Source organism: Lactuca sativa, chromosome 9 (assembly GCF_002870075.4).
Source record: "Lactuca sativa cultivar Salinas chromosome 9, Lsat_Salinas_v11, whole genome shotgun sequence".
Classification (NCBI taxonomy): domain Eukaryota; kingdom Viridiplantae; phylum Streptophyta; class Magnoliopsida; order Asterales; family Asteraceae; genus Lactuca; species Lactuca sativa.
The window spans coordinates 179407518-179419693 of record NC_056631.2 but is presented as its reverse complement, the minus strand read 5'-3'; the positions used below and the strand labels follow the sequence as shown (position 1 = coordinate 179419693).

The following is a 12176-nucleotide window of genomic DNA, read 5'->3' as shown; positions in this document are numbered from 1 at the left end:
TTTTGGGGGATTAATCTAGACGATGTAATCTGAGATAAATCGTATTGATAATGACCTCTTAACCAGTTTTTCCATGGATTCATTCCATAATTTGGAAGTTTATTATGTCTTAATTCGGAATGAAATATGCCTTGTCTTCCAAAAAAATCCTTTATTTCAGTCTTAAGACAAAAAGACGGTCCATTATATTGAAGAATAGATCTTAACTTATTGAAGTTAATAATCTGCGTTTGTGATAATTTGAAAAATACATATTTTTGTGACAAGTAAGATAAATCAAAAAAAATATCTGACTTCCGCTTACTATTTCTAAGATTATCAAAAGTCCTTTTTATAGTCATAGACAAAATAAAGTCAATTTTATTTTGTTTTGTTTTATTAATCCTTTCTTGATTTGTTTCATTATTGTTAATGTATTTATCATTATCAATAATTTTTTTTGTTGATTGGATAAAAAGTTGTAGAGGGATTCTGTGCATATTAATGATACATAGAAAGATCTTTATGTATATTTTTTCAATGAAAAATTTAACTAATAATTCAATATTTTTTATTTTTAATATTTTCAAAATTTTTTGGGATGATTCTGCATTATTAATTTTATTTTTTTTCATTATTTCTATTTCATTTCTGATTGTCTTTCTTCTATCAATCCTATGTTTCATTTCTTCTTCTGCCTGTGAATAATTTGTCCAACCTGTAGATCGAATTTGACTAAGTGATTCATGAATTATCTGATTGCTGATTATGGAATCCTTTTCTGTTTGAGTTTCACTTGATTCATATATTTCTCTCGGTAGAAATAATGGAATTTTATTTCCTTTTAAAAGTTCTTTTATTTTTTGTTTTATAAAGAAAAATGCTTTTGCTTCTTTCTTTTTTATTTTTTTAAAAATTCTTCGAACTCTAAAATTTAATTTTCTGATTTTGACTTTATAGTCTATATCTTTAAAAATGGGTTCAAAAAAGGAATGTGTTTTTCGAGGAGGACCAAAAGGATGTGCCGTTTCCATTCCCAAAACTGTTAAAAAACAAGAATCAAAATCCTCTTGTTGCTTTAGATCTCTATCAGAATCATAGAGTCTTAGCTTAGATCTGTGCCAAGGTTTCAAATGAAAAGGATATAGGATTTTTATCTGAAAACCTCCGCGTAACCAATTTTTAGGAAATTTTGTTTTGGAGAATTGAAGACCATTAGAGCTGCATTTTAGATAAATTTCTCTATTCCAATCTTGGAAATCCTCATCCCATTCCGGAGATTGTCGTAATAAAATACGGACAATATTCTTAGCTATTATCAATAAAGGTAATTTAATATATTTTCTAAAAGTTGATTGAGCTAGTAACAGAATACCTCTTGTTTTGTGTCCATGTGGAATGGTCTCCCAGAATTCCATTACGTCTTCCTGGTTGTTTCTTTTTGGGGGGGATTGTTTATTTAAAATTTCGAATTCTGACTTTTTACCCAACCGATCTTTAATATTTAAAAAAAGTTTGATTAGGTCGGATATAGGAAAAGGGAAATCTTGCTTTTTTTCCAAAAAAAGTGGGGAATGAGGATTTCCTTGATACGGTCCCCAAATAACCAATTTACGCCTTTGAGCGCGCATAGATCCTTTGATTAAGGATCGACGAAAATCTGCTTCTTCCAAATAACTTATAAAACCCAAATCTTTATTATTAAATTTTTTATCAATATTAGAATTAGAATTATTTAAATTAGACTGTTTCAAAGTTTCTAAAGTTCGTGTCGAACGATTTAAAAAATATATATGTTTATATTTTCTTGTTCGAAGCTGGTGTCTCAGCCCTTGTATTATGCCTTGTTCTTTTCGTCGTTTTTTATAATTTTGGTGTAACTCGTTTATTAATTTGTATGACCATCGAGGGGGTTTTTTACCGATTTCGTTTATTCTACTAGAGTTTTTTTGACCTTTAAGTTAAGCTATAATTGTGGTCCATAAAAAAATGAACCGATTATTTAAATCAATTTGGGCTTGGATTTTTTCTAATTTTTCTATTTTCTGTTCATAGTCTGGAGAATTAGGATCTATTTTCTGTTCATAGTCTGGAGAATTAGGATCTATTTTATGTTCATATTCTCGAGAATTAGGATAGGGAAGAAGGTTATAATGAATTTTATTTAGTTCATATGTTTTTTCGTAATTTTCTATCGAAATTTGATTTATGATTGAAGATGAAAACAATTTATTGATTCTTCCACGATACATCCCAGTCAAAAAGGGATCATCCATTTTAACTAGGTAATTCTTTTTGTTAACTAGGCAATTCTTTTTTTTTCAGTCTCAACATTACACAATCTAGTCTTTGTGTCAAGTATGTTTATAGAAAGAAATACTGTCTCTAAAGCCTCAATTCTATTTATAAATTCATTATTTAAGTTGTTATTTTTCTCTTTATTGGTATAAAGCCACTCGGTGTATAGTGCATCAGCGGAGAGTTTTTCTAATGTAGACAACGATATCCTTCTTGCTATCATTTCCCCAAAAGTTGACAAACTGGGAGGATATGTAAAAGATATTCTTTTTTTTCCATCACTTTGACATGTATAAAAAAAATATTGTGACGTTTCTTTTCTTACAGACAAATTTTTATTTATTTTTCTTATGTATCGTAATGGATGATTCCATCGATTATAATCGAAAAAAAAGGTCAGAATAGGTTTTTCAAACAAATAAAATGATTTTTCTTTATCTTTTTTGCCAAGTATTTCTAAATACAAATCTTTTTGATTCTTATATATATAAGAAAGCGGTGTATTGTTTTTAAGCTTCACTTGGTCCATTTTCTCGAGGTTGTTCAGTTTCTTATTAATAATGGGTAACGGCATTCTACCTAAATAATACACACAGGTAACAAATAATAAAATATTAAGGATACCAGCTATAGACATAGAATTTGCCAATTCTGACACAAAGGACTTATTAGATCGAATGTACTTACGAATAGATCGATTTTTGCGTATCCAAACTACTAACAATCCAATTGATTTCATCAATATAATGTGACCAATTATCCAACCAACAAAACTACTTGTTACAAAAATAATCTTGCTGTTGCATTGAAACATAAAAATGTTGACTAATCTCGCTAACATTGAACTTGGTAAAATGAAATGGCTACATGTGCCCTTTGGATTTGATGGCACTTCAACCGGGGGTCTTTTTTCATCCTTCGATGCCTTAGTTTGTTGAGCCTTTTGTGTGGGGTGATAAATATGAAATTAAGGGCATGTTAGTCATTTTATATGTATTTAATAGTATGGTCAAAGTTAATAGGAAGCGTAACGAAAGAGTTTTTAGGACGAAAATGATTAACTTTACTTTTTGAAGGACCATTTTGTAAAAATCAACAAACATAATGACCAAAATTGTAATGATTTCGAATTACAAAAAGTTAAACAATGTGAATTATATCGAATATGAATATATAAAACTAGATATTTTATTGAAAATAGTGATATTAAACACTTTGATATGGATATTTCAAATATAAATGAGAATATTTCTTTTAAATGGAGATTGGAAAGAAAAAAAGCTAAAAAAATAACTTCGGAATTTGAAAATCAAACCAGAAATGAGCATTCTTTGAAAAAAAAAATCAAAAAGTAGTCTGAAATGTGAATAGTAGTTTGTAACGAGGCGTTCAAGAGAAAACTATTATTTTTCAAAAACTGAAAACTCATTTATATAGGTTAGATTATTCAATTTCCTTTTATATCTATAAGAAATAAGTCCTACATTATATGTATTATATGTGGTATGAAATTTTATTTTATCAAGCATGACAATGCAACCTAATTAACATTCCATTGTGTATTTTATTTTACTATCGTATTCTTTTTTAACGGATGAAATATTATAAAGGTAAAACTAGACCAAAATAATTGATCACAATTAAAGAAAAGGTTTTGAAGCCAATTAAATAAATTAATCTTTTTTTTCTCCTTTCTATAATAGAATCTATTATAGGACCATTTTTTTCTTTTATTATCACATGTCTAATATGTATGTATATATCTCTTACTCCCGTAGTTTGAATGGGAGGAGATCATACGTTTTGATTATCTTTGAATCGATGAAATAACATCGATCAAAGATATTTTGTAACATCTTGTCCATATTTAGCAATCTTATACGAGGTTTTCATAGGGGATCACACGTCTTGATATTTCTCTCAGTTGATTACTTCATAAAGTTATTGTGAGGTATGTTCTTGAGTCCTTTTTAAGGATAATAGTGAAAGGAAGTAAAAAAAAAATAGTGTTTCCTAATTTTTTTAATGGAAATAACTCAAATAAGTAGAAAGAAAAAATATATATTATTGATAATCTTTCCTCCTAACTTCCTTCCAAAATGGATGGATTTTGAGAGAAAATAATACAATACAAATATAAGGTTTTCCCATTTACTGATTTTATCTTTGAACCAAATATAAAAAGATTACATAGCTTCTATAATCATGATTTTCATCGACGCCTCTCACATACGTTATTGTTCTCCTTCGTCAAACAATGAACACGAAAATATATTATCTTTTCCATTCCCATCTATTTTGTGGCGAACTGGGGAAGCTGTTTATGGAATATTATGGTTCATATGGGTGGCAAGAAACAACAGAATATTTAAACAAATAAGAATGCGCCCTACAAAAGTGGTGGATGAAGTGATTTTAGACGTATACTTGGTTCAAATATTAGAAGTAAAGGTGTGAAAACTAGGTGGATTGAGTGGAGCATATCTCCTTTTGTCTAAATTTATGTATTTTAAGTTTATTATGTATTGCTCGTGATCTAGCTTCTTGCTAATCATGTAAATGTTATTATTTATTAAATATTTGTTGTTTAAAAAAAAATGTCATCCCATTCATTTCTTTCCTTTATTAAACTCAAGAGCATGAGGTATCATAAGGACATAAGGTTGACCCTCATCACAATTATCACATTAGATGATTTTGACTTTTTTTTGTGATTTACTTTTTATTTTATTAAAACTAGGTGTGAGCCCCGTGTATTACACGAGTTTATTAAAAATAAAAATTTAATATAAATATACAAATATGAAATATTTTATAATGTAATACTTTACATAACAGGATGTAATCTTCTGAAAATTTGCAAAAGAAATTAAATCGATTGAAGTATTTATGAGAATTTATTACCAAATTAGTATGATGATTTTATTTCCTTATAAAACTCATTACAATTTTATGGAATTTTATTTTAAGAAAATGGAAATTTATAAAAAATGACAAGTGGAAAATAAAATTTCTAAAATTCTCACAAAATGACAAGTGTCAAAATGAAGGAGAAGATGACATTTGACAAAAAAAAAACCTTCACTTATTAAAGAGGATGCATATATATTAATAGCATATATATTAATAATACGATGTTAAGAGTATGAGGTGTCCAATTAAAGATGGTGGATGATAGCTTATGTTAAATTATAGCTAGCATTTTTATGTTAAATTATATTTTTAAAACATTATGAAGATAGTCCAAGTAAAATGATAATGTAAAAATGGTTTGCCTGTTTATAAAATTATGTAGTATCCAAGATACTTGTGTATATGCTCATGATTGTAAAGAAAAAATATTGTTAGTTCTTGAATGGTTAGTGCAAATTCGTGAATCATACGAATTGATATTGTTTGGTAACCGAATGGTTTTATTTAGAGGTTACATCTAAATCGATGAGCATTCAGTATGTTTGATTCGTTATAAACGACATCTAAATATAAATCAAAGCCTTGAAACTGTATCTAAAAAGTTGAACTATCTTATCTTATCTTAACTAGATTATGACCCGCGTAAAATGCGGTAGAACATATAAAAGTATAAAAAGTTGGCATAATAACTGAAAATAAAGTAACAGAAATAGAATTACCGTTATTGGTAACATTGAAAAAAACAATGAAATGCTTGAAATCTATAATCGATGAAGGATCTCTTTGTAAACAACGTTTTTTTGTTTTATTAGTTGGACGACTTTCCTTGTCATATATGAGTACCTTCAAGACTATATCTTTTTAATATATACTCTTCTTAGGTTCGGGAACCAATGTTAGTTGTCTTTTTTCTTTCTTGTTGATGTATTAATGAATGCAATACAAATTGGTGCTACACTTGGAGCTTGTAGTGTTATCCACCGATTTGTTAATGATTTTCCAGTAAGTTCATGTTTTTTTCTAAAAAATTACAATTTTTTATATTTTCTTCGAGTTAATGTTTTATTATTGATTTTTAATAATAATAATAATTATAATAATAATAATAATATGATTGGTGTAGGAGGGTCCTCAAACACTTGTGGGAATTACATTTGACTCATTGCACCAAGTTCTTTTTTTTTAAAATAACCTTTCAAAAAAAATTATTCGTTCAAGCTCTTTTGCATTTTTTTTATTGCAACTATTGATTTTCTTAGTTCCAGACATACATGATGTTTACACTCTTATCCCGTCTGATGTTATTGTTCAATTTTCTAAGGTGATGAAGTTACCAAAGACTGGTGTTGATGATCATTGGACATTAGAAAATAACATAAATGATTTTTCAAGAATCCTATAAGTAAATTTGTTTCTAACTCAAGTTACGCCAATACCCATGTGTTTGTCTGTCATGTGTTTATCATAATATTTATTAAGGGTATTAGTATCAATTTATACATATCTCCAAATATAAGTCAGTTTTAATCAAGGGGAAAATGCTCATTTTTCTTGAGTTGACAAAAAACTTTAACCTGGAGAACACAAGTGCGACCTATATGAAAACTGTCAAATGTCCTCTAGAATCTAACATGTCATAAGTTGTCTTCTTAGTTGAATTATCTGTCATTTTTCATTTTCATTTAAGTTCTTTTTAGGATTAAACAAAAGGAAAAACAACATAATTTTGTTGTATGAAAAAAATTTGGAGTATAAAGTTACAATTGGTATAAAACCCAACAATGATAGTTCATAATATTGGTCTAACTCATCTAATTTTATATCATACACTAAAAGAACAAATAAAATAATAAAAAAGCAGCTGCAATGAAAACCTTGTTTTGTGTCGCAATAAGTTGACATAAAACTCAAGAGTTCTTGAATATAGGAAGAGTCTACTCTTCAAAAATGAAACTGGAAATTATAATAAGTAACTAGTTCGTGTAGATGTGCAGTCCGTAATCAAATCCAACCGTCCAAGTATACCTGAAGGGCTAATTTTCTTATGAGAGAGCATGACAAAATCACCGATGAGAAATTCCTTTGGCGGCAAGTTAAAAAGCTTTTTGAATATCGAATTCCTATGAGGTGACTTTAGATTGAGCTGTCAAGAAGTTAGAATAATTGGTATTGATGTGCAATCCCTTTACAAAAAAATGAAAATAAAACGCCCTAAAAAAGATGTGTAAAAGGGTCATTTATCAAACTTTAGATGACTACAAAAAAGAAACGCTCTTAATTTGTTCGTACTTACTTCACACAAACATCATTTTAATAATGAAAATGTCAATTTACCTATAAAGAAATTAAAAATAAATAAATAAATAAGCCAAACCTGAGATCCTTTTTGACAACATGTGCATCCGACTCAACTATATTGGATCTTGAAAAGCAAATGTATTTGTTAATGCAAGTGAAGGGTATGGAATGGATTTTCCAACATCCATTTTTGGGTAACATCCACTTTCATATCCATTTTACACATACTTTTGTTTTCATCATGTACGATTCTTGTTTCTATTAAAAAAATACAAAGTTATACAACCAGATAAGAATTGTACTTTTAGAAAGCATGCATATTATGGAATAAGGTTAGAACATGTTTGTTCTTCAAATCTAAGAATTTTAATATTGACCTAACTACAAAGATTCCCAAGTATAGTGTCCCACGGTTGGTTTTTCATTCCAGTGAATGGTATTGTATCACATTACCTGGATGGTATATTATCTAAGAAAGTAAGAAATAATGTTAAATGGAACTTGATGGCAAAACGTCATTCTTTCGTTGGTTATACTGAAAAATATATAAATTTTTATAAATTCTTGGAAGTGGATATATTATGTTTTGATAATCAACCTTCTATACATAAAAATCCTAAATCTTCCCTATGATAAACTTAAATAGTACATGGTCATTACAATTTTTTTTGTCTCAATAGCTTAAGCATCTAATAACGGCTTAAGGATATGAATATAAACTAAAGAACTACAAACAATACACACCTAATAACCTCAGATGCTCCAGAGCTTCAAATATTCTTCTCACACTTCTTCTCTCAATTTTTACATATTGACGGCATGTCTCCAATGGGTTGAAGCTCTTCAAGACTTATGAAATCGTTCATAATCTGCAATGATAATATAATACTTTTTAATCTTAATCCAAATATAAATTCTATTTGAGTACCTAAAAAACCACATTATGGTGTCCCTGCTTTATAGTATTAGAAAATTAAATAAGCAAATTCATACATTTTTTGCAACTTTTTCATAAATTGCATGAGAAGATCTATCAATCTTTTACTAGTCAAGGATTTAATCTCTCTCATCATACCAAAATTGTAACATCCAGAAATCAGGTATAACTATTTAATCCTTCTTCTTTTCCAAGTTGTCAAAACTAGCCCATGGAAGGGATTTTGTAGCAAATGAGTACGCTGGGCATACTGAAGAGTACGTTGCGCAAACTCATGGGCGTGATCTTGACGCGGATGTTTCCCAGTATGTTGGGCGTACCATAGTGTACGCGGGGCGTACTGGGCTCAGTCACAAAACCCTAAATGAGACTTGTGCACTATAAAAGGAATGTTATGGCCTCCATCCCAGCCACCATTCCAGTGAGTGAAACCCTAAAGGAGCTAAACCTTCATTCTAAACTTGTGTGTGTGTGTTTTTGGAGCTTGAAAGTGTCTTTCTGTGCTTGTGAAAAAAAGAGAGGGCCTTGAAGAGGAAGGATTGGAGTCCAAGCTTTTAGATCTGAGCTTAACTAAGTGGGGAGCTTCTCACAAAGGTAAAAAGCTTCAAACTTTACCACTCTTTGGTTATGAACTTCATATAGGAGCATTTTTAGGGTTTAAGTCCCAAAGGTGGAGACTTTTTGAGTAAATGGTCTCCATAAGCCTTTATCTACCCTATTTCAGTGTATTTTATGTTGTAGATCCATAAAAATCCAATCTTGGACGTTAAGATTAAGTCATGCATGAGATTAGGGCTTAATGGGGAAAGAGAATATGTGTTTGAAGTGATTAGTGACCTTTACAGCCATGCAAAGGCTTAAAGGTTTCGACTTTATGGCTTAAGAGATAGTAGAGTGTCTGGATCTGTGATATGAGCTTATGTCTTAATCTATTCAGACCAAAAATCATGAAAGTATGAAACTGGGCATTATGTTGGGCGTAATCCCAGTACGCCCCGCGTAGGGGGTCGAGTACCTCGATTCTGGATAACCACGGAGTACGCCTCGCGTACAGAGCTAGTACGCGCAGTGTAACTCCCCACAGTTGACTTTCGTTGACTTTTAAGGTTTGGTCAACATGTGGACTTTTGGACCATTAGAGGGGTAAAATGGTCTTTTAGCCTTATAAAAGAGCCAAGGAAGGGATTGGTCTAGCCTTGAGGGTCGTTATTGATTTGTGATAATTACTTTATGTAATTAGGCGGGGGCTAGGTCATTGTTTCGAGTTCGGGAATATCGAGCACGTGAGTGACTAGACATCATATGAGGTGAGTCTTCTCAATATACCTTACCTTGAATGCTAATCATGTGTGACCGGAAGGTCTTATGTGCTATGACGAGTATGTGATATATGTTTCTATGTGATATGTATATGTTATGTATGTTATGAGTAGTATGGTATGAACCGAAAGGTCGACAGGGTATGGACCGGAAGGTCAGCAGTGGATGGACCGGAAGGTCTACTTAGATTGTGGGACCGAAAGGCCCCTAAGACACATTGACCGGAAGGTCTCGTAAAGCTATAGTCTCGAGTGGCTTATGTGTTGTATGTAGTATTTGTTGGATTAATGTCTAAGTCCATAACTATATTTGGTATGTACTTGACTCGACCCGGCATGGTCCATTTGGGTTGCACTTCACCGACACAATTTATATGGATAGTCATTTGAGAATAGTATATTTATGATTAATATTAATATACTATAAGTTCTAATATATTAATATGGAATCATATTATTTAATTAGTATTGATCAAGAATTAATTTAGAATTAATTAAGTGATCAAAATGAACTAATTAATTATGGACTCTTATATATATGGAATGGGTCAAGTTCATTTAGGATGGGCTAAGCTTTCATGGATAGTCCATGGAGTGTTTAACCCATGGATCATATGAAATGAAAGGTCATGGGTTTAACCCTAGTATCCATACTATATAAAGATGTCCTTGGTTGGTGAAATGGGCACTAGTGTGGGTACACTAAGAAGGGCTAGCCGATTTCACTAGAGAGAACCAAGTATTCATATTCTCTAAAGTCTTTAAAGGTGTTTTGGTGATTTATGATTCCACTTGAGGCTTCCACACTATTGGGGATAAGCTCTTAAAGCTTGAAGACATCAAGCTACATCAAAAGGTATGTCATCTAACTAGTACTTTGTAGTATAAGAACTTCATAATATGCTAGTTAGGATTAAAGCCTTGGAAAGTTCTTATTTGCATGTATAATAGAGAAAACATAGATCCAAGGTTTATAGGGTTGCATGTACACCATAGGAGTGTTAGAATGCTCAAAACCCAACCGTATTTTGGGGAACTCACTAAGAATTTATGTTTACCGTGTTATGTGATATGTGTTTCAAGTACCAGCGAGGATCGCGGGAAGGCGTCAGCATGATTTGTACACACTGACAGAGGATTTTGTATTTGAGATTCTGGGATATGTTTTACCGTGATAACATTTGATACACTTGTGTTTTGAAATGATTTATATGAGATATGATATGGTTGAAAAATGAAAAATTGTTTTAAATTTTCACGTCGTTACAAGTTGGTATTAGAGCCTTAGTTTGAGGGATTCGGATGCACCTTCGGGCGCATCTGAACTCAAACTGAGGATTTGAGAGAATTTTTCATAAAAGAAACAACTTTTTTCTAAGAAGAGTAAAAGATTTTGAGAAAAAGCAAAAAGGAGCAGTGTGTACAATTAGCCAGCGCCCGAACAGTGATTTCCCAAAATACCCTTACATTATGTGTTATGAGATATTATGTGATGTGCTACGCATGCTAGAGTAGGCTAGGTAAATCATATCTTAGGACTAGGGTGGCCTGATATGTGATGCCTTAGCCTAGGAGTTTATGCTGCTGTGAGATACTTTAAGTGCATGTATGTAGCAGAGAGTAGCTTGTGAGAAGTCTTCTTGAGAGTAGGTTGAATTCAGAGGGTATAGAGTACTTGCGAATTGGGATCCTAGGAGGACTTGGTGTGGATACGGATACGATGTGGAAAGTAGTATTGGGCCCGTACTACTAAAAGCACCGGATAGGTAAACATTCCAAGTAAGAATCCTTAGGGTGCTAAGGAACAAGTAAGAACAATTGATCGAGTATGAGTAATCTCGGTTGAGTCTCTGATTATTTTATGTCATATTTTAGAGGCATCATGGTGGGGACGCGCCACAACCCAGGAGGCAGTGGTACCAGTGGTACTAGCGATGAGGAGATCCGTAGGATTATCCACGAGGAGGTGGCCGCAGCCATTCGGGCAGAGATTCCGGAGATGTTTGGGTTTATCATGACCACGCTGATTAAGACATTCGACGAGCGATATGTTGCTCTGACCGAGGTTGCTGCTGCTACAGCCACCGCAGATGTCACCGCTGCTAGGCCGCAAGGGGGTGACTCGTTGCTGTACCGAGAGTTCAGCAACACGAAGCCACCAGAGTTTGATGGGACACAGGATTCGATAGCCGTGATGAGGTGGATCTCTGACGTTGAGGGATGTTTCTACACTTGTTCCTGTCTGGAACATTTGAGAGTACGGTTCATGCTGAACCAGCTTCGCTTGGGAGCGAAGGACTGGTCGAAGTTTGTGACAGCAGATTTTACTCCTGCAGAGCTCACTGCAGTGACCTGGGAGAGGTTCACCACTATGTTCAGAGACAAGTATGTTCCCCCGGTGAAGAGGGAATGTTTGGCCCAGGAGTTCCTGT

The 12176-nt window shown here is 32.1% G+C and overlaps 1 protein-coding gene and 1 pseudogene across 1 annotated transcript in view; both read right to left on the bottom strand.

Annotated features, from left to right (window-relative positions):
* Positions 1–1548, bottom strand: part of LOC128128693 (protein TIC 214) — a 1757-nt gene extending 209 nt beyond the window's left edge. Inside the window, exon 1 of the mRNA XM_052767544.1 lies at positions 1–1548. This exon is cut by the window's left edge and continues 209 nt beyond it. Coding sequence (XP_052623504.1) covers positions 1–1397 — 1397 coding nt within the window. The 5' untranslated portion in view covers positions 1398–1548.
* Positions 1549–1790: 242 nt separating this feature from the next.
* On the bottom strand, positions 1791–3068 carry LOC128128694 (protein TIC 214-like; annotated as a pseudogene).
* Positions 3069–12176: the final 9108 nt, after the last annotated feature.